Below are 27,216 nucleotides of genomic sequence, written 5' to 3' on the forward strand. Positions count from 1 at the left end.
GTTCTGAGGCATCAAAGGATCACAAATTTAGCATTGGAGGGCAGCGTGGAGGGTAAAAATCGTAGACGGAGACTAAGAGATGAATACACTAAGCAGATTGCTGCCCAGGAGATGAAGAAGCTTGCACAGGATAGAGTAGCATGGAGAGCTGCATCAAACCAGTCTCTGGACTGAAGACCACAACAATAACAAACAACAACCATTTACCATGCTGGTCAAGCAACATTCTGCTTGACATAGATTATGCAGCATTAAAATTCACTGGGAGTACTGCTCGGCAGACTCTGAGCTGAATACTCATATTCCGCCCTTTACTGTTATGCCCTTTACTTCTACACTACTGGCCATTAAAATTGCTACACCAAGAAGAAATGCAGATGATAAATGGGTATTCATTGGACAAATATGTTATACTAGAACTGACATGTGATTACATTTTCACGCAATTTGAGTGCATAGAGCCTGAGAAATCAGTACCCAGAACAACCACCTCTGGCCGTAATAATGGCCTTGATACACCTGGGCATTGAGTTAGACAGGCTTGGGTGGCGTGCACAGGTACAGCTGCCCATGCAGCTTCAACACAATACCACAGTTCATCAAGAGTAGTAACTGGCGTATTGTGACGAGCCAGTTGCTCGACCACCATTGACCAGACGTTTTCTGTTGGTGAGAGATCTGGAGAATGTGCTGTCCAGGGCAGCAGTCGAACATCTTCTGTATCCAGAAAGGCCCGTAGAGGACCTGCAACATGCGGTCGTGCATTATCCTGCTGAAATGTAGGGTTTCGCAGGGATCAAATGAAGGGTAGAGCCACGGGTCATAACACATCTGAAATGTAATGTCCACTGTTCAAAGTGCCGTCAGTGTGAACAAGAGGTGACAGAGACGTGTACCCAATGGCACCCCATACCATCACGCCGGGTGATACGCCAGTATGGCGATGACGAATACACGCTTCCAATGTATGTTCACTGCAACGTCGCCAAACACTGATGCGACCATCATGATGCTGTAAACAGAACCTGGATTCATCTGAAAAAATGATGTTTTGCCATTCGTGGACCCAGGTTTGTCATTGAGTACACCATCGCAGGTGCTCCTGTCTGTGATGCAGCGCCAAGGGTAACCGCAGCCTTTGTCTCCGAGCTGATAGTCCATGCTGCTGCAAACGTCGTTGAACTGTTCGTGGAGATGGTTATTGTCTTGCAAACGTCCCCATCTGTTGACTCAGGGATTGAGACGTGGCTGCACGATCCGTTACAGCCATGCGGATAAGATGCCTATCATCTCGACTGCTAGTGGTACGAGGCTGTTGGGATCCAGCACCGCGTTCTGTATTACCCTCCTGAACCCACCGATTCCATATTCTGCTAACAGTCATTGGATCTCGACCAACGCGAGCAGCAATGTCGCGATACGATAAACCGCAATCGCAAAAGGCTACAATCCGACCTTTATCAAAGTCGGAAACATGATGGTACGCATTTCTCCTCCTTACATGAGGCATCACAACAACGTTTCACCTGGCAACGCCAGTCAACTGCTGTTTGTGTTTGAGAAATCGGTTGGAAACTTTCCTCATGTCAGCACGTTGTAGTTTTCGCCACTGGCGCCAACATTGTGTGAATGCTCTGAACAGCTAATCATTTGCATATCACAGCATCATCTTCCTGTGGGTTAAATTTCACATCTGTAGCACGTCATCTTCATGGTGTAGCAATTTTAATGGCCACCAGTGTATACTCTCACTCTTGGTGTCTCACTCTTCCATACCTATTACAGTGAGACTGACAACAGTTTTTTTGTATGTGGCCTACCGTATTTACTCGAATCTAAGCCACACTTTTTTTCCGGTTTTTGTAATCCAAAAAACCGCCTGCGGCTTAGAATCGAGTGCAAAGTAAGCGGAAGCTCTGAAAAATGTTGGTAGGTGCTGCCACAACTAACTTGTGCCTTCGAATATGTGTAGCGCTGCACAGGCATGCTTTGCAGGCACAAAGATAAATACTGGCGCCAAAACCTCTGCGTCAGTAAAAAAATTTTAAAAAAAGATGGAAGACAAGCTTTTTTCTCCGCCCCGAGTTTCAACCACTTCATTTTCATACATTATCCAACGAAGCAAATACAAATTCCGTATTGTTCATCTTCGAATGTAGCAGCATTTCAATGTACTACGAAAATCCTACTGGCAAGACTGGGATGTTTCTCAATATGGCCAACTCTACGTTCTGAATTTTTTCCTACCTGTGAGAAGAGATGGTTGCTAATAGGAACTTCTACGAATTGTGAATCACACACAGTATTCTCTTCATCATAAGAATAATACGAATATAAACATTTTACCATGCATTCTTTCGTATTTGCTGCTAACTCATTTAAATCCTGTCTGCCTAATAAACTACGAAACTAGAGTGAGACAACAACAAACGCGGAAGAATATACATATCATGTCATGTTTATATTCGTATTCTTGTGCCTAATAGTGATACAGTCAGAATTGAAGCACGGCAATTGACTAGATTTTTAAATCTAAGATGAGTAATTTCTGTGCGGAATATAATGTACTAAAGAGGCGTCTGCAAAGATTTTCAAACAGAGAAAAATTTTCGCTAAACTCTCGTTCAGAACATCTTCTATCATACACAGTCTATTATTTGGTTCTTGTTGATAATTATCAAAGAAAGCAGCAGCGTAGTAACAACAAATAGCAGTCTCTTGCCATTGTTTCCATAATGAGACAATTCCTCTCTTTTTAAAATTGTAAGCGGCGGCAGCGCGCACAAAAGCAAGCCATGCCGCGAGTGGCGACAGGCCGTAAACTCATTATCAGAAAGCGATAAACAATGTATGACAGTACAGTAATGCATTTTCAGCTTAGAGTGACATAAACGCCTATAGCAAAGAGAACGGCACTTATCAGATCAAAGAAAAATAAGCAATCGATTCAAACCAGACGAAGCACGTGAAAAAGGAAGGGTACCCGTATAAATACGGACGGAGCGACTGACGCATAGCAATGGCTACCTGGTACAGCTTAACTGCTAAGCTTACGACTCGAACCAAACTACTGTAGCTGTATCGTCATTTATTCGACCTAAATTGTGTCTCATATTACAATGGACCAACTTTGTTTCGATTTGGAGGTGTGGCCTAAAACTTTTCTCTCCTCTTGAATTTCGAGTCTCAAACTTCAGGTGCGGCTTAGATTCGGGAAAATTTTTTTCCCTTGATTTCGAGTCTCATTTTTCAGGTGTGGCTTAGATTCAAGTGCGGCTTAGATTCGAGTAAATACGGTAAACATCTACATTGATAGCACTTAACATCAGTAGAAGAGGCAGTACATTAGGTGGTAGTTACCATAGAAATGCGTCTAATGCTCTCTGTTCCACATCCGGAAGAACAATCTTATTTGTTTTGTCACTCTGTGTTAATTCATAAGTTTTAATGTTTATTTTCTGTATCATAGCTGCAAAATTCTTACCTATTCACTGTGATTCTGCGACATTCCATTTAACTGTTCGCGATAGTATCTACAGCTATTCTCTCTCTTCCATTGCTGCACCACACCTTGCCATATTAGTCCATTGAACAATTGAGCATTTTGTAGGTCCTCATGCTGCATTACATAACTTTTCATGTCTCCTGCCAAACATTACTTGGTCATTTGCAGCAGCTGTTCATCTGTCCTAGATCCCGGCTTTGTAGCTGTCAACAGCTTTTCTACAATTGATAATATATCCTCTCCTAAATAACATTATGGCACTCTCAGAAGGTGCTACATCCAGAGCTGCCTGAAATGCCATAGAGACATCAGAAGCAGCAGCAACTCTCTCGAGAACAGCAATTGCAGCTGCAGCTTAAGTGCAGGGTGACACTTCATTTTCCTCCTCAGAAGATGACAGTAAAGCAGAATTGATGACTCGTTCTTCAACAGTACAGTTTTCGTTGTCTGCCAGCATCCATTCTTCCAGATTGGCAGTGCAAGAGGGTACCAACTGGTGTAAGCCTGTCGAAGAACAACATCGGAATCCAAAGTTGTATTTGCATTATGAGTAAATTCAGATGCTGCATCATCATTTTCCTCTTCAGTCTGTGCTGCATTATCAGTCACTGTCCAGGCCTTCTTAAAACATTAGTTATGGTGTTTGTTGTAACTTCATCCCAAGCAGCAGAGATTTTGAGGACAGGTTGCAGTACATTCCAATGTGGAAAGGTTTTCTTGTAGTCTGATTGAATTAATGGCAGCCTTAACAAGAAGGTGTCTGTAATTATGCTTCATAGAGGTGATTATTTCTTCAGTGACAGTAGACAGCTTGTAGTGTTAGGTGGTATGAATACAACTTCAAAATTCAGAAGTTCCAGGTCATCGAACTGCCAGGTAGTGGTCCAAAGTTGCCAAAATACTTCTCTACCTCACAGCCATTTGTTGTTGAACTTTTAAGAGCCAGCTATGGGAGGGAGTCTGGTCATCCAAGCTTCATTATTGTTCTCATAGTGGCATACCAGATTGAACAGATTGACAAATTTTTTTAAAAAATGTGGATTTTTGTATTTTTCAATCATTAATGGTTTGAGCTTATGAGAACCATCTCAATTACAACACAAGACCACCACCAGTCTCTCTTTCCTGCGTTTGCCTCTTGACAATTTTTTCACTCTTGATACATTGTGTTTGTGCCGGCTTCATCCATATTAAATAAATACAGATACAAATGACAGAGCTTGGATTAAAATTCCCGCACCCTCTCATTGGCATCTTCCTTGTTTCATCAATGTGTTTTCCCACAAACATTTACAATATACATTTTATGCCTCTTCTGAAAATGCCATAGCCAGCCCTCAGAGCACACAAACCCTTTTTTGTGGGCGATTTCACGAGCATTTTTTTGAAGCATGGGGCCAGATGACAGAATTTGCTGTGAGTACATGTGTTGGAATAATTCAAACAGTGAATCGTTCATGTTTGGCTGTCCTCATGCACTTGCTATTGCTGCAAAATGAATAGCTTGCCAGACTCTCCTCTATTTTCTGTCTTGAAATAGACTTTGAGATTTGGAAGTGTCTGTGACATGTGTTTTAGTCTTCCCTTCACTATTGATTACATGTAGAATTTGATGCTTTTGTGTTAACATCAGAGAATTAAGAGCTTGTTGGTAGCATTAAGAGCTCGTTTCTATTTCAGCACCATATTGTGTGAGATAGGAGGGGGGGGGTTGGATTTCTCTGTTCATAATAATCAGAGACAGACATATCTCTGCATTGTTGTACATTTCACTCTCTTTGTGGTCTACCAACCAACCCTGTCTTCCCCTTCCCTTGTGTCTTACACTGTGGTAATGACATGAGCAGCAATCAAGCGATTGTGCCATTGTTGTGAAATTACAATACAACAAGCTATTGAGGAAAAGTATGTGAAACATAGTGCAATACATATGTATGTATTTATTTGGTTTAGGTAAAGAATGAGATGTGGAACATGTAATGTGGGGGGTCAAATTTTAGTTTGTAGGACGAATTATCTGAAATTTTGTTTGTCATATTGGGAAATAGTGAGGGTCTACTACATATTCCATTGTGTACAGCAAACTTGAAATGGAAGAAGGATATTACTGACAGATGCTCAAACAGTCAAGTTCGGCTACTTTTGCTCTTTGTGTAATTACTAGTCTTGGAAACAAACGAATCAGCCTCTTGACATAGTCTGCATTTTCCCACTTAATAAAGTCTTACAGAACAATTGTCTGGTGTAACTCGTCACTTACAAAGAAAGTATTGAGTGCACAAAAATATATGGTGTTCATCTGCAGTTGTATAGGTACCTCATCAAGGAGTCAGTCATTTTAGCTGCACCATCACAGTACATATATTCACTAATGAAATTCGTCTCTCATAATTTTTCACAATTTGAGAAGAATAGTGATGTCCACACCTATATTGCTAGATGAAAATATGACTTTTATTGGCCATTGTTAAAGCTGTCAGTGGCTCACAAGTTCAAGATGAGCAATAGAAAGTTTGGTCATTTGCCTGATAACATAAAATGTCTGACAAGTAGCAAAGCAAGTTTTAAACCTAACTTAAAATAATTTCTCGTGGAGAACTGTTCCTATTCCATGGACTAATGTCTATTAAAAGCTTTTAAGTATAGTTACCTGAATAGGACTAAAATATAATATGTTCATTAATGTTAACATTAATCATGTATATGTATCCTGTAAAATGATTAATTCCAAATAATTTCAGCGGAAGATATCACTGAAATGATCTATGGATCGTGTAAGCAACTAAACCACCCATTATGTTGCTTGAATCTGCTGGTTGCTTCTGATGCCAGTTGTAGAGGAGTCAAGATGGCTCTAGTATTTATTGATGTTGTTACAGGTTGCAGAGGTGTTGCAGTATGGCTGCCAGGGCACTACATACATAAGAGCCAAGTGGGTTGGCTGTCAGTGCTTGCTTAGCTCAGCATGCAGCAGCAAGTGGCAGCCAGGGTACAGAGTTGGCAGGCCAGAGAGACACACCGTTGTGTAGAAGCCAAGTCAGTTCCTTGCTGGTCACGTAGAGCTGGCGCGGAGGGGGGGGGGGGGGGGGGGTCAGGCCCGAGTAAGGGGCAGAAATAAAGCCCTCCACACCAATCAGGGCCTTATTACTGAACACACACTAATATCTCAACAGACAGGCAACAGGCACATCATGGCAACAAACTGTGAAATAAGCCAGTCACACCGTTTGATGCATATGTGTGACCAGCAAGCAGTGTGTGGTGGGCCCAATGTAGAAGGCACCCAATCGTGTTTGCGAACCAAGGACCCCCGACATAGGATGCAGCAGCCTGAGGATGGAAGCATTCAGTATTAGAGTGCCCACATGCAGGGCAGGCAGCAACTTGGCAGTAAGTCAGGTGCAGGTGGTACCTAAGCATAGGCTGTGAACCATCTACCCTCTGGTGCATGCCTTTGAGTTGGTTCAAGTCAGCCAACAGATGGCTTCTGATAGAAAGTACCATTGCAGCTCCTGGCAGCATCAGGACCAGGTGTACCTCAGACCTGCAGCTAGTGGAGGCAGTGTCTTGTTGTAGTTGGGCTGGATGACCCACATCAGGTCAATGACTGGCATGGAGTACTTCTCAGAGCTGGAGTGGATGGTACTTACAGCAGCTTGTCCCGCACTGTTGTGACAGGACATCATTTTTGACTGCATAGACCACAGAAGTGGTGCAGTGCTGGGTTCAGACATGAAGTAAACCATGCCACTACTGCAACAATCTGGCCCTTGTACTACGTGGCGTTGACAATGTACCAGCCTCGGCAGGAGACAGAGTCTAGTCATGTGGGGGGGGAGGGGGGGGGGGGGCGCGGTCAGGCCCAAGTAAGGATTGAACATCGTTTGTGATCAGAATATTTATTGAACAATGTATGGTTGAAAGAGCAATTAAATAAATTCAGAAAAAATTACTTGTGAGCTTACAACACCGTTACGCTGATCCAAATTGTACTGTGAAAAACACAGGAAACCCAAAATGTTGTACATCGTAATGAAAATTTATGTTCAAAGACAACAAATAAGCTTTTCACTTAACTATCACATTTATGGAAGCAAATACTTTCAAAAACCAACTTCACAGAAGCGAAGCAGTTGTTGCAGTTCCTTGAGAATTAATTGCTTATCACTAAGTTTCTGTTCCTATAATGAGATACCATGTAATTATGGGGACACACAAATTTTTATTAGTACAAGCTTAAGTGACAGAAGAACGATGAAAAAATTTAATACAGTATCGGTGCTTCAAAGCAACAGCTACAACAAGAAGAATTTGTATAACAAACAATTTAGCAATTCACCTGATCGTATTTTCTGACAGCCAGTTATTGATTTACAGTTGCTTGGTATCACAGAATGTTGTACAAGACTAAGACTACTGACCAAAGGAATGAAAACTTACTAAAACCATGACCTTAAAAATTTACATTCAGTTTCCCAAACACACACACACACACTCACACACACACACACACACACACACACACACACACACACACACACACACACACACACACACACACATATAAAAACAAAGATGATGTGACTTACCAAATGAAAGTGCTGGCAGGTCGACAGACACACAAACAAACACACAAAATTCAAGCTTTCGCAACAAACGGTTGCCTCATCAGGAAAGAGGGAAGGAGAGGGAAAGACGAAAGGATGTGGGTTTTAAGGGAGAGGGTAAGGAGTCATTCCAATCCCGGGAGCGGAAAGACTTACCTTAGGGGGAAAAAAGGACGGGTATACACTCGCACACACACACGTATCCATCCACACATATACAGACACAAGCAGATATATTTAAAGACCTATATATATATATAGACACACACACACACACACACACACACACACACACACACACACACGTAACCTACACCTCCCGGATAATCAAGACAATTTTGCCCATGGTGCTAGTAACTGCTGGTATTGTCTGGCAAGAAAAATGACCTTTAAGTTTAGGAAATAATCAAATCATAAACTTAACCCGTTGACCATGAAACTAAACACAATATGGCTATCAGCATAATTACACACCCACATACCAGTAAAAATGGGCAGAAATAAAGCCCTCCACACCAATCAGGGCCTTATTACTGAACACACACTAATATCTCAACAAGGAGATAAAAAGATTCGCTCACCGACCGCAATTCAGTTTCAAAACGGCACGTCTGGCATAACGGTAGCAAGGGAACACCACATAGGACAGAAAATCGACAACATTTGAATGGATGCACACAATTGGGAAACAAATTTCGATTACATTCACAGACAGTATTTTAAATACCAAGAAATTGGCACGAATCCTTTTCCCCAAAATTAACAAGTTAACTAGCAAGCATCAAAGCCACTCACAGCAGTGAATGAGGTAACTTATGCCAAAGTCCACAAAGCTGTCATATATAACAAGGTAAAAACACAGTATGTTATAATTACAGAAAATTGCTGGTACAATAAGCAGTTGGTACAAACACATGAAGGTCTCTTGAACTCGCATTCAACGTACCTATGATCAGAGCTTAAGCAAACAGGAAGATTGAACTGGTATTTTTGTATTTCTAATTGCCGTGAAGGTGGGTAAGGCACATAAGCAGACAGGCGACGCACTGGGAAAGACATTGGAAAGGAACACTTTGCAAATCTCATACTGTCCCCAAATTCATTCAACAGGCTTAAAATACCAAACTTCTGCAGTAGGAATAGCTTCAGCCGCCTCTTGTTCTCCGGAGCCTCTAGGATTTAAGCTTATTCTCGGACATGTGATGCCAAGTCCAGTCGTCCAACAGAGAAATCACACAGCCCAAATCACAACACACTGTGCCTGAAGAGCCTTTCCTTCTCCGTCACCTGCCTCTGTCTGACTCACTCCTCACACTGCCACTTGATTATGTCAATACGGCACACACTTCGATAGAGGTAAAGATTGCATGGGGCAGATGTACCATGACCTATCAACACGGTATGGATCAGACTTTTTTTGTGTTTATTTTAATGTCCAAATTTTGTAAATCTTACATGAAAGTATTCCAATTTTAATGCACACTTTCTCTTGTATAATTATAGGTTTCATATCAATATAAAAAATTCAGCAACTGGATCAGTACACACAGCACAATCTTATCAAATAGGTAAAACAGTTGTTTGATTTTGGAGAAAAATTCAATGGTGCACCGCTTTTAACAGTTACTTATTATAAACCCATTATCAGATTTTGCAGACATATGAGAATAATGTCATCTCATTTTTAGGTGTCATAAAAAATTCAGAAACTGTTTACATGCTACAAATGTGAATCTTCATCTACCAAACATGTGATCTTGTGCACATTTCAACACTGTCACATCATATTAATATTTACAAACTCAACAAATGTGAAATAGTGTTACATTTCCCATAGTGCATGTTCTTTTCTACGTATTATACAAAAGGACAATTTAGAAAATGACAACTTCTGTTAGTTAATGTGAAAAGTATGTATTACATGGGGCTGTCTTATTAAGGAACTGTCTTTAGCTCTTTGCGAGAAAGTCGTCGTCTTTTTCTTTTGCCTTTATCTTGTACCTACGCAGGGTTGGCGTGGTTATCAGATTTGGCATTGCTACGAGGTTGGCTGGATGCCCTTCATGTTGCCACAAAATTTTCCTGTCATTTTTATCAAGGCTTGCATTTATATACATTGCATGCAAGGAAATCTCTCGTGAAAATGCAGGAATTGTAGATGTGTACTACTTGATTATTGGCAGTGTTATACATACCTAAGGGCTGCACACAGCCACACTTCTTTTCAACATGTAGATATATTTCTTATCAAAAAAGCTTTCATAACTATTTGGAAATCCAGTAATGTTTGATAATTTAATAGATAAACATATAAGGATGTCTTAACTAGTTACAATAAAGACATACCTTGGTTAGCAATATTTCAGTTGCTGAACGAGGTAGCACTCTCTTTCTCCATCCTTCCCCAGTGTGAACTTGGAATTAATCTGTAATTGTCAGTAGGACAATCTATAGTGCTGCTTTCTACAAGTAGACTCTCACTTTTTAAAGCACTGTATATTCAAAGTTAATGATCATGTGTTTGCCATTTTTTGTGCTTATGTCAACATATCCAAGAATTAAAGAAATGAGGGTGTGCTGAAAAGTAATACCTCTGAATTTTCATGTGAAAATTTGAAGCTGTTTAAATAAAGCAAACTTTATTAACATTCTACATCTTTGCTCTTCATGCCCTCTGCCGCTAGAGATTTCTGAATTGTAACTTAAAACATGATGGTGTATAACAAAGCTGCTAGTACGTGAGAAACAGCGTGCTGTAATAAAGGTTCGAATTCAAAGCTTTTGTCTGCACATGAAACACCCTATCCTTTAGCAAGACAATGCCAGACCACATATGAGCACTGCAGTATCTGCAACAGTCCGACACACTGGATTCACTGTCATTGATCATTCTCCATGCAGTCCCAACTTGGTCCCATCTGATTTTCATCTGTTTTTCATCTGTTTGCAAAACTTAAAGAACACCTTCGAGGACTTCGATTTGATAATGATGAAGCAATGCAAGAATACGTGAGATTGTGGCTCCATCAACAATGTTAAACATTATACAGTGACAGTATCAACAAACTAGTCTCCTGTTGTTGGGGAAAAGCTTTTGTCGCCAGGGTGACTATGTCGTGAATTAAATATGTAGACGCAAATAATACTGATGTAGAATATTAACATCATTTCTTTTATTTAAAATCTTTTAAGAATTTTCACATAAAACCCCTCACAGTTGCGCCTCACCGCCCGCCCCTCACAGCTGTGCCTCGCCACCCGCCCCTCACAGCTGTGCCTCGCCACCCGCCCCTCACAGCTGTGCCTCGCCACCCGCCCCTCACAGCCGCGCCTCGCCACCCGCCCCTCACAGCCGTGCCTCGCCACCCGCCCTTCACAGCCGCCCCTCGCCACCCGCCCCTCGCTACCCGCCCCTCACAGCTGTGCCTCGCCACCCGCCCCTCACAGCTGTGCCTCGCCACCCGCCCCTCACAGCTGTGCCTCGCCACCCGCCCCTCACAGCTGCGCCTCGCCACCCACCCCTCACAGTTGCGCCTCACCACCCACCCCTCACAGCCGCGCCCCATCACCTACCCCTCTCCTCGCCACCTACCCCCTCCCCTTCCCTCTCCGTTATGCCTCGCCACGTGCCCCCTCCTCTCCCCTCCCCTCTCCGCTGTGCTTCACCACATGCTATTACTTGCCACCTGCCCAATCCCAGACACATCTCTGCACCCATCCCAGTTGGTGGCCATAGCAAGGGGATTGTGGGGTAGTTGTGTCGGGGAGGGGACTGTTGGGGTGGTGTATTTAACAGTGAGTACTTGTTGTTGATCGGTCATTGAGGGATTTTTCTTAATTCTGGTTGTGATTTTCTCCCTGGTTTGTAATATGAAGCCTGTTGTAATGACTACCGTATAAATATTGCAATTGTAAATTTCTTGGTGTAAATTTAATTAATGTTCTCAAGGAACATAAAGTTATCTCTTTCTATATTTTGTTCCACAGGGATTTTCGCAGCCCTGTTTGCACTGGTTCTAAGTTCATCAGTGTGCTACTTCAAAAGGGAAGTTGCTGACATTGTAGTCAGTGTGTATAGTGAGGCTGCAGTTTCAGCAATGCTTGTGGGAATTGTATTTTCTCTAATTCTGTACAGAAGAGGTGGTAAATTGCCTATCTCCTATCGTAATCCATATGGATCAAAAGGCTTTATGTGGTATGACTTCTGGATGGGACAAGAAGTTACTCCTCGTATTGGAAAATTCGATGTAAAGCTCATCCTTCATCGATTTTCCATACTTATTGTGGTAAGTAAATATTGTTTTTGCAGCAAATGTGATACTATAACTTCATTATGAGATCATTTCTGTGTATGTGACATAAAGAAATTAAAAGGCAAACAGAAAAGCATCAACTTCATGCCAAGGTGACCCACCTCTGGCCAATGCGGTTTATCCCCAGTGACAAGGTAAATCTTGATTGTAGGTATATGTTTTGATCTTGTTAATTGAATAAATTATCTTCAACATTTGTTCTGGTACCATGATGTACATGTAAAGAAATTTGCACAGTACTTCAAAATGGGATTAACATCATATCTATGTTTGTGTCAACTTTTATTGTTGTTTGAGGGAGGTGTGGGATCAGGATCTCCAGAAAGGTCCCAGCTTAATGTTCCTACTCTGAAGAGTGTTGTGTGTCCTGTCTAAATATGGAGTCTGACTCCAAATATTTTGTATCTGTTGAATAAAAATAAATGTCATGTTCAACAAATATGATAAAATAAATATTAACATTATATTATGGGTGCCTGGGCATGGCCTATGATTCTGTAGACTATAGCCCAGCTGCATGGCTGAACCTATGTGAGCTATTTGCCTACGCTGGCTGCAGATGCCTGTTTGCCCATATGTTGGTTGAATAGTGTCTGGACAAATTAGAGCACAATAATACGCACAAAAACACTTACAGGCACTAGAAAATATACTGATAACAGTAAAGGAAATCTATGGATTGAAATAAGAACCACAAAATATCTTTATTTACTTTAAAGCTGTTGCATTACATGGCACTTCAGCAAAATATAATAAAGTTTATGTCACTTATGAATACCATCTCATTTCTGGAACTTATTCAAAGTCTTTCATGTCTCTCTCCATAAATATTTCCCTGTTGTAGAATGCTTCAGTATTACCTGACTGGAATTTTTGCTGTGGTGAAAATTCATGTGGTATGGTAAGTGTATTATACCATCTTCCTGTTATGGTGTTAGAACTTCTAGGATTCATTAAGCTGCTATCCAAAGCCAGCTGGAACATCCACAGCTTATCTGTGGGTTCCTGAGGACACACGCACAGTAGCAGTCACTGACAGAAAGTACCTGTGCTACATCATTTCCACTTTGTGTAGATCACCTCCTTCCAAATTTCAGGGATTCCAGCTACTTTGCTTCTCATTAATGAAACTGAGCTATTACACTGTTGCCAAAAAGAGAATTGTCATACTTAACTTCACAAGCTGCATCAGTAAAGGGCTCTCATGCAAAGTGGACACCTTAAAACAAACATCAGAGGGCACACACAGTTGTACAGACAAGTGATTTTGAACTGACCATAATTATGAATCTTATGGACATGGATTTGTCGTATGGTGTCATTTTAGTTTGAACATGGTATGTTATGATAGTTATGCATTTGTTGAATGAATGTGTTGATCACACCAAGTGACCACAACTTAAGATGACCACCATTTTGTTTGCATGACCATAATGGCAGTATAGTATTAGTTCAATTCTGAAACAATGCAGCTGGTGTAGATGTGTTTGATGGTTGAACATTGTCTTACTGCAAACTGCGTTGGTAATATGTGTTGTCCACATAGGCATTGTCACCAGAATGGTTGAGGAGTCTTGGTTTAACATATCCGATTGTGATGGCCACATATGAATGAAATGCTGCCGCAGTGATTGCAATCCTGCAAATGATGTGGGACATCACTGGATGCAACTTGAGTTCTCATTTCGTACATCTCAAGTGCAATCTAAAGAATAACTAGTAAATCAACTATGTTTTTGAAGTAGAAGACTTACACCTCCAGCAGACAACTCAGGTGCCTGTATTTCAACAGGACAAGGCTCGGATTCTTATAATGAGAAATGTGGAAGTCATACTTGAAGAAAGATGTGTACCACTGCTTCTCTGGTTTGCACATTTGCGTGACATGTCACCCCTGAACATGTATGGAATGTGGTTGGTTGGTGACCTTTTGTGGTTTTCTAAGACTGGTGGAACTTCACAGAGTAGAGTACAAACTCTGAGTAAGGAGGTTCCTCATTATCCAGGTGCTGTTTTGTGCAATGTCAAAGTGTTTAGAAGCATCACTGGGAAGCTTGATGTCAACTAAATTCAACAACCCCGAGTTTATGTACAGTTGTGTTACCTTAGAGATTTATCTTCTACTATCAGTTTTAGTGTAATGTAATCGTATTGCCATAGCAGTTTTATCATCTTCAATAAATAATCATCAAGATATTTCTTTATTTATGAGCCAAACCAGCAAAGTATTTTATTCTTTTTTCTGGCAATCAAATCTTCATATTGCCAAAATTGTACCACAGATTGCTCATCTCTTATGTAATGTTTTATTCCAGTATTTTAAGTGTTATATTTAAAACTACTTTATCTTTTGAGATATGAGTGCTATCTGCTCTGTATTACACACATTTTTCTTGCATTGTCATATCGCAGTCAGTTTATCCTCACAATTGTTCAGTTACTAGTGGTTTGCTTCATTGCCTTTTGTCAGCGGTGGACTTCCTGATATTTTTTTGCATTTGGTCTACAACTCCACATTTTCCAATCTCTACATATTATAAAAATGTGTGGGTGTGTGTGGGGGGAGGGGGGTCCATTTGTGTTTTCCCCATCTCCTCCTGAACCAGTGGACCAATCCAACTGAACTTGGTACACATGTCTTTTACTGTCGGGTAACAATTGCAGTGAATGTAAGACCCATAGTTCAGGTGATACAACGTGGCGATCAGTGAGGTGGGTGAAAAACAGCTGCATCATTCATGAAGTTTTAATGCATTTATTCTTTAGTGCTAAGACACTCCTACAGTTGAGTCAACTTGAGGAAATCCCTGACAACTGGCACCGCTTTTGACATCTTTCAATCGTGAAGCGTAGACGGCTGCAGGCAAAAATTGTAGCCATCTACAAAGCTATGAAGAGGCGTTGTCATAGAGACTGTTACAAAATCACTTTGTATACTCATGAAGCAGCAGTGACCAGCGTTCAGAAACTGTTGGGGATCATGTTCCTTAATCTGGATACTGTTCCTACACATTTGTACATCGTGCATATTTCTTTACATGACTGTTTGATAATTTACAAAGCGTTTTCATGAATACATAGTAATAAATTTTTTAAAAATACTGTACTTCAAACACAGCTCATTTTTTGTATTCATTTCTAATAGAAAATTGGCAAAATGAATACCTGAGCAATGCAGCTAGGTTTCTCAGCTCGTTATAGAAATAAAGAAAATTGATTAGTGTAGAGACACTTCTCTATATGATTCATACCAAGAAAAGAGCAAACAAAATTCTCAAAGTAGTTAGGGTTTTAGGATGTCAATGTGGACTGTGATGTGAGAATTAGTAGAAAAATCCTTTAGCATAGTAACCCAGATTCCACACCTTGATTGACCCTCATAGTCTAAGTCCACCATTCAGTCACCTGGCCTGCTGATACCTATTTATATGCCGTGGGCTCAACATTCCAGAACTATGCTAAACAGTCTCCAAGCAGCATTTTTTTTACTTTAATTTCACATGCCGCCATATCACGTGTCACAACATCGATTACAGTGATGTCTAGTAGTTTGCCAGCCAGAGTGGCTGAGTGGTTCTAGGCGCTACAGTCTGGAACCGCGCGACAGCTATGGTCACGGGTTCGAATCCTGCCTCGGTCATGGATGTGTGTGATGTCCTTAGGTTAGTTAGGTTTAAGTAGTTCTAAGTTCTAGGGGACTGATGATGACCTCAAAAGTTAAGTCCCATAGTGCTCAGAGCCATTTGAACGATTTGATGTCTAGTAGTTTCTGTAGTGGCAAGAGAATCTATACATTCTTGTCCAGCCTTGATTGGGCATGTATATTGTAACAATTACTATTTGTGTTCTACAGCTGTTGCTCACATTTGTATTTATTTTGTGTTTAACTTAACACTACACATTTTGAACACGTTCTCCTCATGGAGAGGCTGTTCGGAGAGTGGGAGGAATTTGCCAGAAGTCTATGGCTAGTGGTATCTGCTGTTGTTGTTGTTTTGATTATCTTGACATATCACTTCTGACATTTACATAATTACCTGTAGGCTATGTGTGCATGCCTTGTAGTGTTAGCTGTAGGGTTAATGCCTTCATCATCTGTGAATAAATAATTAATGTAATGCTGTAATTACATTAGTAACAGAAATTGTTTAATTAGCTGTTTTTGTTTGTGTTTCAGATTACACTGAACATGTTGATTGCCACAAAAGCATATTCGCAGGGAGTGGAAGAAGAAATATTAAGATCTGTTATAATATCTACAATATTGCAGTCATTATATTCTTTACACTTTATTTTTCATGAAGACCTGTATCTGTATTCCTTCCTAGCTATCTCAGAAGGTGTTGGATACATGATAGCAGTGGGATTTATGACATTTCCATTCATATTGACATTCACTACAAAAGCTATCTTGGACTATAGGTTAGTCTCTTACATATATTAATTGCTGTTGACATCTCTCTACTTACTGAAGAAGAAAAAAAAATTTTTTATCTTGTTTCACAGATTAAAGGCATCACTGACAGAAATGTATATTGTACTGTGTTTCTATACAATTGGACAAATATTATTACAGTCGAGCAGCCACAGGAAAATGCTCTCTCTAAAATATCCAGTCACCTCAGTTTGGAGGGTGAATGTGCTGCCTAAATGGAGTGCTGCTGTTCAGACCAGAGCATATATGGGAGAGATAATTATTTATTGGGCTTTGGCTTTGGTTGCTGGTAAGTCTTATGTCCAGTTTTCAGCAATGTTATTGTAACTAGAGGACCAGATTCATGTATGAGTGATAAAACACTACTGGTTAATCTGTCATGATTTGTTGTTTTAGTGAATATAGTCGCCATTGTTCTTAATAAGAAAATTAGAACTCATTCTTTTAACACCTATAACTACAATGGTGTGCAAAACTTTAGGGTGAAAGTAACTTTTGCATGATGTGTTACTGCCAAGTAACATAGGTCGATGAAACATCGACCACACATAGAATGAACTCCTACAGTATAGTACAAAAGGTAACTGAAAGACAGACAAACAGAAATGACACTTTTATTGAAAGTCACCACGATTTATAATGGTCTGCTGGACATAAGGAAAGATGGGATGTGGTTCTTAATAGTGTGTGTGATCACCACAGATGGCAATGAATGTTCTGCAATGTGCTCCCATGCTGGCCACATGGTTGGTAGGGAGTTCTTGTGGTAGAGCATTCCATTCCTCCACCACCACAGTTGACAACTGTTGGATGTGCTATAATACATCTCCCCAATGCATCCCACATACATTCGATGGAATTTAAGTCAGAGGAATAGGCAGGCCAGTCCTTTCACTGAGTATCCTCTCGTTCAAGAGCTGTCCCACCGTCACAGTTCGATGTGATCACACTTTGTCATCCATAAAAATGAAGTCAGGGCCAAATGTACCCTGAAAATATGCACTTTGGGAAGGAGTACAGTGTCACAATGTTGACTGGTGGGTGTGCTGTGTTCAATGATTGGCAGGTCACTGCACCCATGCAACATTATGACTCACTGCACAACACATGGACCATCAAAATGACCATGTTCAACAATGTTCCTGGGTGTATTGCGTGTTCCCACCTTTCACCAGATGAGGATACGCCCAGCTTTGTCGAACATTATCACTTTTGTTAAAAGTGTTGGAAGGCATGTTGTTGCATGGACATACTGACCTCAAAATCTTTGAACATGGTACATTTATCAGTCAGTGTTGTTGTGACACTGTGCTCTTTCCCCATGTGCACCTTTTCTGGGTTCATTTCACCCTGCCTTTGTTTTTATGGATGACAGTGTGTGACTATATTGAACTGTGCAGGTGGAGTAGTTCTTGGAATGAGAGGATATTTAGCGAATATCGCTCTGCCACAATAATTCTTTACCAACCTTTTGCCAGTACATTGCAGAGTATACATTGCCATCCATGATGATCACATACCTTATTAAGAACCATTTCCCATCTTTCCTAATGTCCAGAGGACCATTATAAATCACGGTGACTTCTGTGTGATTATTGTCTTTGAATCAAAGTGTCATTTTTGTTCTTCTCATTGTGTGTCTTTCCGTTACCTTCTGTACTGTACTGTAGCAGTTCCTTCTATCGAGCTATGTTATTTGGCAGTGACACATTGTGTGAAAGTTACTTTCATCCTTAAGTTTTGCACACCAGTGAATTTTCAAGATTTTTGTGCAAATTTTTGTATGTTCCTGATCGCATTCTGCTAGATTGCCAAGGATGTTAGTGAGGTCTGTTGTGTGTCTTGTTCCAATAGTTTATGTTTGTGATTGTATTGTTGGCTGTCAGTGTTGCAAACTATAACAGGAGTTCCTGTAGCCTATATTACTGACGATAATGCACTGATGGGAAAACCAGATGTAGCTGCCATATTTGATAGGGAAAACTCCTGCTGCTTCAGTAAAGAGGTTCCTTTGTGACAGTTGTGTACAAACCCTACAAAAGAAATGACAAATTGGTGCTCTTTATTGTGCCCAAAAAACTGAGATACTAGATCTCGGACATAGTCAAACCACGGAGCTTTGAACAGAGTTTGTGCCTCACTGTGCCAAGTGTCTACAGTTAGAATCTTGGGCTAGGTAAAATTTCCTCTGCCAGGCAAACTGTTGTAGTTAAAAATGTGTTAATGACAGAGATTGCTTATGGTTAACCCTGATTATAACTATTGAAGGGCAAGCCACTGGCCAGCAAATCAACCCTGAACATTTATGACATGAGCAGTCATCCGTACAGAACACTTTTTAACAATGCAGTGGCACCATATACGAGAGAGTTCTTTTTATTGTGGGATTTCAGGTTCATCTGTTATGCAAATAACTGTTTTCAAATTCCCAAATATGTTTCAACATCTTTGTGCTATCATCAGTGTGTACTTTTATTCAGTTCTTATTTTCTATATTGTTGGGTTTTGTAGAACTCTGTTCACATTATTATATGCTGGTAGCTGGCTATCTGTAAAGTTATTTTAGTAGTTTTTGTCCTCATCTGCATTCTCATCTGTTGTGGAAGTATACACAGAAGCATAGTACAGGTTTCTGAGTAACTTCCCTCACAAGTTAGACTTTTGAACTTCACAAACCAGTGTTTATGTTGGTGTTGTGTCTGATTCCTGTCGATGTTCATGTTAAAAAGAACAGTTCTTTTTATAATAGGTGGACATGAATTCCTGTAATTTAGTCTGCAAACACAGTTGTTGTTGGAACTTCAAAACTAAATGATTATTTGTCTTGTTCATTTATGAATGAAGTGTTTCCAGAACTGCCAAAAATGATGATGAAGACACGTATTTCATATTTGGCTTGAGGCAGCTTAATGTTTTGCAAAGGTAGCACACACCCTACAAGTCATCGATTTTACTCCTCTTTCACACATTTGTAGGGCATAGATCGGTGTAGCAAATAATGCTCAATATGATGTGCTCCTCCTGCATTTTCAAGAAGTCGAGGGTCATAGTTTTAGGAGCCTATTGAACACCATTTGAGAATGCCAGATGTTGAGCAACAATATTTTCACAATCAGGAACTGTGGATTTAAGGCAGCAGGCTAGAAGTCTCCTAGAGTTATGTTTGAGGCTTGTCATCCCCCCCCCCCCCTCCTAATCTTCCACCAAACGCTTATATCACTACAATGAGTAGTTTCTTCAAGGAGGAACTGTAATGATATCCCCCTAATCCCTCTCCCACTCCCTCACTCTCCTGTGGCCTTGCTACTCTTTTCTGAGAAAACCTGTGGCGAGCATGGTGTCTCGAGTCACTGCATTATTTTTTTCCTTTCCAGTGTTGCAGTCTTACTTTCTGACTTTATCTTTTCTCATACTCTGTCTGTAGACAGATTGCCTATTGACAACCTAGCTTGTCGCAGGACTTTGATTATGGCTTTTCCCATTTTACTTATTTATTTTCAACCACTTACTTTCATTAAGTCCCCACATCCAGGTCTGTTCTCCACCTTTTCTAATATTGTTAGAGACATGTAGGCCATGCAAGGAACCTGACTACGCAGGGAATGCACTATTGAGGCCTGAGATATTACCTCTCTGTAAGTGCTGAGGAACAGGTGCCTGTCTGGTGGTATCAGGACTCTGGGCAGTGGCCGTCAGTCTGGCAATTGCTCTGGCTTTGCGATACTTGTGGGGAGAGCCCTTTCTAGGTTGTTTATGCAGTATCATGACAAATATCTCACACAGTGGAAATACGACAGTCATCTGCCAGTGGCTGTGAGGCAACAACTAATGTCCGCCTGTTCTGCGATCTGTGTTAATTTCCATGAAATGCATTTCAGTTATGATAATCTCCAGTCCTTTGAGGATACCATGCCCTCTGTCAGAACCCCAGAGCATCTGGATGGGTTTACATGCTGGTTAACACAGATACTGTCAGTGAGTGAACCAGCCCGGGTGGAGGTAAGTGGTGGAGGGTAGTACTGTGTTGGTTTGGTAGCAGACTTTTGATTCACGAACTACTTCATCATCTTGATCTCTGTCTCTTCAATGCACCTACCCACATTTGTGTTGCCCATGACACTTCTTTGTCTATTAAACTTACGATCTCTTCCCTCAATCTCATGGCATCACTGCAATTGATGTTATACCTCAGTCTTTATGACAGTGATCACTTTTGCCAATCCAAATGCTGTATGGGCAGAATAATAAAGAAGCATTAAGTGGGTGTGATCTTCCACACACCAGCCAAGATGGCAGCTCTTCCTGGATCTGTGAAAGATGATCTGCTTTTACGAATTTATGAAATTCCTTGTCAGCATGTTAAAAGTTGCATAGAATAAACAATATGCTCTGTACAAGAATGTTGCATCAAACACAAGCTATATATCCGCTTTCTACAGCCCAACAAAGCTGCAATGCCTGACCATTGTATTTCCATTGGCCATTGCATGAATTATGGGAAAGTCAAGATACTGTTCACAGCCTCATCCTACTGGTATTCAGTGATCAAGAAATCTGTCGAAATACAATTAGCAGACAATATGCTCAGCTGAGGAGATAGTTCGCACCTCGGCAAATAACAGAAACTACTCATTTCATGTCTGCGCTCTCAGAAAAATTATTGTTCTGAGTCTTTGCTGTCTGACATTCCAACACTTCACACATTTTAATAATTAACCCCATGATTCCTAAGCACATTAGATTCACTTCATCCATTTTAATAATTAACCACATGATTCCTTAGAACATTAGATTTGTTGACTCAGCACTTTTTTATTGTGAGAAGCCTAATGAAAAATCTATGAGTGTGCTCTTGTGCCGACTGTCTTATCTCCGATGCACACACATTTACTCACAGTGTATCATTGTGACAAGTGGCTTTAATTCAGTGATGGCCTCACCTTGAAGAGCAAACATGACAACACCCCAAGCCACATGACCACTTCCATCATGGAATTTTTTACCATAAAAGGCATTCTTGTTGTTCCACAGTCCCCCCCCCCCCCCCCCCCCTCATTTGCCTCATCTGAGTCGTTATCACCTTTTTTCTTCTCCCGAAATTGAAAAATATCTTAAAAGGATGTCATTTTGTGATTTGCAAGAATATTCAAACGAATGTGATGAAACTGTTAAAAAAAAGGCCCTACCAATTGAAGCCTTTTGGAACTGCTTGCAGGATTGGGAATGACAACTCTGCTGATGTATAGCTGCCAAAGGGAACTACTTTGAAGGGGACATTGTTGTTGTTTGAAGAAAAAAAAAAAAGAAAAAAAAAATGAAAACATTGGTAGATAAAAAATCAGTCTCACTGCTCTTCTCACACACTTCGTATGTGTATTATTGTGAAGTGTGTGACAGAGGGTACTTTTTACCATACTATATACTGAAGTTTCTTGTATTCTATCCATGTATTGAGAGTGGTAAGATTTTGTGTGTTTTGAGGGTTTTTTTTCTGCTACACATAAAAAGTCTGTAACCATTTGCATCATCCCTTGATGTTCCCTGTAAGTCCAACCTGATATGGGTTCCATACACTTGAATATTACTCAAGTATAGGGCATAAAAGTGTATTTTAAGTCCCCTCTTTTGTAGGCAAACTGTGTTTTCCCAGTGTTTTATCAGTTAACTATCGCCTGTGATTTGCTTCAACTACAACTGAGCCAAAGTGGTTGTTCTGTCGCACATCTCTACATATTGTTGAGGAAAGGGGAAAAAAGGCATGGAGAGTTAAAGCAGTCCTCATCACGAAGGTTTTTTCAAACAATTCAGTGCTGCATTAGGCACGGTCATATTGTAGATAGTATGCTCTTGGCCTCCTCTGACCTTTGAGATGACTAGATACAGGTGGACTCCGAACTGTGGTGCCATTTGGTATTTTTCACTTTAACAAATTATTGCTAGATATGAAAGAAGTGATAAGTGACAGGAAAAATTCTTTGACTTTGCTGAGATTTGAAAGCTCGACCTTTGGATTTACTGTCTGGCACTTGCTCACATAGCCTTCAAGGCACACACATTTATGATATGACTGACAAGGTGTGACTCATTAATCTTATAGTTAAAAGGATATCACATGTTTATGTTCCACGAAGTGCACCACTTTGTATTTAGATATTATGAGCAAGTTGCCAGTCTTTGTGCTTGACATATTTTGTCGAGATCTAGTCAGATATTGTGGTAATTTTTACCAGATCAAATTTCTTCATAAATAACAGCATGATAGATGAAAAGCTTGAGACAGCAACTATTATTATACTTGAATGCTGTCAATTTGCTGTGCTGGCCACCATTGTTAGGATTAAACTACCCTTTTATTTTATATGTTTCAGTACTACATAGTTTTGGCTGTGTAGCCATTCTCAAGTGTCTGTTACACGTATCAGCTCCAATAGTTTGGATTAGATTAGATTAGTACTTGTTCCATAGATCATGAATACGACATTTCGTAATGATGTGGAACGTGTCAGGTTAATAAAAGGTGTCTATACAAGATATTACATTAGACAAAATATTACATGACACTCAGTATTTTTAAATTTTTTTTTTGTTGGGGGTTAGGAAATTACCCACTTACTATATCCAACAATTCATCTAATGAGTAGAAGGAGTTGCCATTAAGGAATTCTTTTAATTTCCTTTTAAATGCTATATGTCTATCTGTCAGAATTTTGATGCTATTAGGTAAGTGACCAAAGACTTTTGTGGCAGCATAATTTACCCCCTTCTGAGCCAAAGTTAGATTTAACCTTGAGCAGTGAAAATCATCCTTTCTCCTAGTGTTGTAGCCGTTACACTGCTATTACTTTTGAATTCCTTCGGATTGTTAATAACAAATTTCATAAGTGAATATGTATATTGTGAGGCTACAGTGAAGCTTTCTAGTTCTTTAAATAAGTGTCTGCAGGAGGATCTTGGATGAGCTCCAGCAATTATTCTGATTACACGCTCTAGTGCAATGAACACTCTTTTACTCAATGATGAGTTACCCCAGAATATGATGTCATACGAAAGCAGAGAATGAAAATAGGTGTGGTAACCTAATTTACTCAGATGTATGTTGCCAAAATTTGCAATGACCCTAATAGAATAAGTAGTTGAACTCAAACGTTTCAGCAGATCCTCAGTGTGTTTTTTCCAGTTCAACCCCTTATCAATGCATACACCTAGAAATTTGAATATTCTACCTTAGCTACCGATTTCTGATCGAAGTCTATATTTATTAATGGTGTCATTCCATTTCCTGTGTGGAACTGAATATACTGTGTTTTGTCAAAGTTTAATTAGAGCCCATTTGCAGAGAACCACTTAATGATTTTCTGAAAAACATCGTTTACAATTTCACCAGTTAATTCTTGTCTGTCGGGTGTGATAGCTATACTTGTATCATCGGCAAAAAGTACCAGCTTTGCATCTTCGTGAATATAGAATGGCAAGCCATTAATATATATTAAGAACAGCAGAGGACCCAAGACCGAACCTTGTGGCACCCCATTCTTGATTGTTCCCCAGTTTGAGAAATCACCAGTTTTTTGCATATTATGTGAACTGTTTATTTCAACTTTCTGCACTCTTCCAGTTAGGTATGATTTAAACCATTTGAGCACTGTTCGATTCATACCACAGTACTTGAGCTTATCTAGAAGTGTTCCATGATTTACACAATCAAAAGCCTTTGATAGATCACAAAAAATCCCAACGGGTGACTTCCGGTTACTCAGAGCATTTAATATTTCATTAGTGAAAGTGTATATAGCATTTTCCATTGAAAAACCCTTCTGGAAACCTAACTGACATTTTGTTAAAACTTTATTTTTACAAAGGTGTGAAGCTACTCTACAATACATTACTTTTTCAAGAATTTTGGATAAGGCAGTCAGAAGAGAGATTGGGCGGTAGTTGTTGACATCAGATGTATCCCCTTTTTTATGCAGTGGTATAACAATGGCATACTTCAGTCTATCTGAGAAAATACCCTTCTTCAGGGAGCTATTACATATGTGGCTAAGAATCCCACTTATCTCTTAGGAACAAGCTTTTATTATCCTGCTGGAAATGCCATCAATTCTATGTGAGCTTTTATTCGTAAGAGTGTTTATTATCTTCCTAATTTCAGGAGGAGAGGTGGGTGGAATTTCAATTGTATCAAATGGTGTGGGTAAGGCCTCTTCCATTAACTGCTTTGCTTCTTCTAATGAACATTTAGATCCTATTTTCTCTACAACATTTAAAAAATTGTTATTCAAAATGTTTTTGACTTCCAGCTTGTTATTTATCAAGTTCCCATTCACTTTGATGGTAATGCCGTCATCCTGTACTCTTGGTTGTCCTGTCTCCCTTGTAATAATAATCCAAATTTTTTTGATATTGTTATCAGTCAGCAACAAAAAATTAGGAGAAAAAAAATTGTGTAGTTGCAAATTTTTGTACAGTGTTTGGAGGATGTGTCATGAACAACATATTGAAAATCCCCACCGGTGGAGGGGGGGGGGGGGGGGTGCAGTTAAAAGTAATTTTTTTTTTTAGAATAACTTAAAAACTGCATATTCCTGTAAAAATGCTTTCCAGTACAAAATTGAAATACATAAAACTTTATATGGGAATGGTGTTCCTCATTTTCTTTCTAGGACTAATAGTTTCCTCATTGCCTTGTTTCTTCTATTCATAGTACTGATAATATCATATTTGAAGAAAATAGGTTGGTTTGCATGTGATCAGTCTTTTTATAACTGGCGCTAGTTTCCACAGAGTAAGTCATTTTGTTGCAGTTAGGTCATAATGTTTGAACTCTTAATGTCTTCTAGTATTCTGATAAAACTAGATAAGTCTTTTAGGACTTCTAATACCTATAAGGTATAGCCTTATAAAAGGAGCTGTCCCATAACCCTATTTTCTAGTAGATAGTATGTTTGTTTCTGTGTTCTCTATAATCTTTCAAAGCTGGAAATACTTTTTCCATGTTGAGTATACAGTATCAGTCAACTGTATTTTTGCCATTCTCATCACCACTTAACTGCTTAATAGGCATCATGAATGATGTAAACACTTTTTTTAATCATGAAAAAGAAGTACAGGCGCAGTATCTCACTTTCATTTGTAAGCTATGAACCATAAACTGATCATTCTGCATAATGCATCTATTGTTTACTATGTATGTTAACATTTTATATCAAGTGAGATACATTTGTTTGCATGTTAATGTTCTTGGCGTTAATGTGCTTCCTTTATAATGTGTTTAGCTGTAACTTCAAATGTTAAGCTTGTTGCCAAGTTTAATCACCATGACATTTCATTTTATAGCTGTTATTTCTTGCAGGTACCACTTACCTTGGTATTTTCATAATACCATCAGCATTTACAGTTACTGTGCTTTCAAGAGCCTTCAGGGAATATAAACGTTCAGCAGCCTATCAAGCAGGTGAAGTTAACACCAAACAATACTAAGCTGTAATTCTCAGTAACTCGTGTGAAACAAGATCATGCTAAATGATTGTGAATATGGGGCTAACTGCCATGTTCAAATATGGAATCATTTATAAAATGTTTTTTTTTTTTTTGTGATAACTACTGTGCACTATTTGAACTGTCTTTGTTTAGCAATTGAGCACATACATTTTCTTAAAAAAGAGTTTTCAAAGATTTTAAGATGGTCTAAAATTACAAATGATCTTTATGTAGCACTTTTTATGTAATCTGAAAGATTATAGGAGCATCAACATTTATTGTGGCAAGTTTAGTTTTTATTGATCTAAGAAGACTGTTAAAACAGTAATTTTTTAAAAAATATGTCTTTGGCTAGTACTTATAGTTAATTACTTAATATTATTATTATTATTATTATTATACGTATCACTCTACAGTGTTATTATTAGTATTATTATACGTATCACTTTATGAGAGTACAAATTAAAGCCCTTACTGATTGATATGTTATAAACGCCATTCAGACTATGGCACGAACTGAACAAATATCATTTCATGCTGTGTATTTTATATTTGGTTATTTTCTGTATTTTTGTTGTAATTATTTTCTAATTGTGTTGTTTAAATAAATAGGTTTAGGTTAAATGAGTGTATGTGTATTTAAATATTACCTGTATTCTAACATTGTTTTTGGAAACTCCACTTTAGTGTAAAGACTGCTTGTAAGAAAGACAAATGGCAAGCCTTTGCTCTTTCAAAGGTTGCTAGTCAACTGCATTGATATGATCTGTGTGTCTCCCAGCTGTGTGAAATGGGACACTAAATGTGCGCACGGAATGACCACTCCCATCATTAGTTTGATATTCATCTCATTTGAAATTAAATTTTTTGTTAGCA

General features: G+C 39.4%; 2 protein-coding genes and 1 long non-coding RNA gene across 4 annotated transcripts in view; 2 read left to right on the forward strand and 1 right to left on the reverse strand.

The window, feature by feature from the left end:
- The window catches only part of LOC126471137 (delta(14)-sterol reductase LBR-like), an 887,948-nt gene extending 860,984 nt beyond the window's left edge, over nucleotides 1–26,964 (forward strand). The window contains exons 23-26 of the mRNA XM_050099227.1: nucleotides 12,100–12,398; nucleotides 16,603–16,847; nucleotides 16,932–17,149; nucleotides 26,213–26,964. Coding sequence (XP_049955184.1) covers nucleotides 12,100–12,398; nucleotides 16,603–16,847; nucleotides 16,932–17,149; nucleotides 26,213–26,340 — 890 coding nt within the window. The 3' untranslated portion in view covers nucleotides 26,341–26,964. The remainder of the gene's footprint in view (nucleotides 1–12,099; nucleotides 12,399–16,602; nucleotides 16,848–16,931; nucleotides 17,150–26,212) is intronic.
- Nucleotides 1–27,216, reverse strand: part of LOC126471143 (uncharacterized) — a 611,803-nt gene that overhangs the window by 574,260 nt on the left and 10,327 nt on the right. Inside the window, exon 2 of one of the 2 annotated variants that reach the window (XR_007586297.1) lies at nucleotides 10,459–10,538. The exons of the other annotated variant lie outside the window; for it this stretch is intronic. This is a non-coding gene — a long non-coding RNA (uncharacterized LOC126471143). The remainder of the gene's footprint in view (nucleotides 1–10,458; nucleotides 10,539–27,216) is intronic. 2 annotated transcript variants of the gene reach the window in all.
- The window catches only part of LOC126471138 (delta(14)-sterol reductase LBR-like), a 765,587-nt gene that overhangs the window by 257,570 nt on the left and 480,801 nt on the right, over nucleotides 1–27,216 (forward strand). The window lies entirely within an intron of this gene.

The sequence above is a fragment of the Schistocerca serialis genome, chromosome 3 (genome assembly GCF_023864345.2).
Source record: "Schistocerca serialis cubense isolate TAMUIC-IGC-003099 chromosome 3, iqSchSeri2.2, whole genome shotgun sequence".
Classification (NCBI taxonomy): domain Eukaryota; kingdom Metazoa; phylum Arthropoda; class Insecta; order Orthoptera; family Acrididae; genus Schistocerca; species Schistocerca serialis.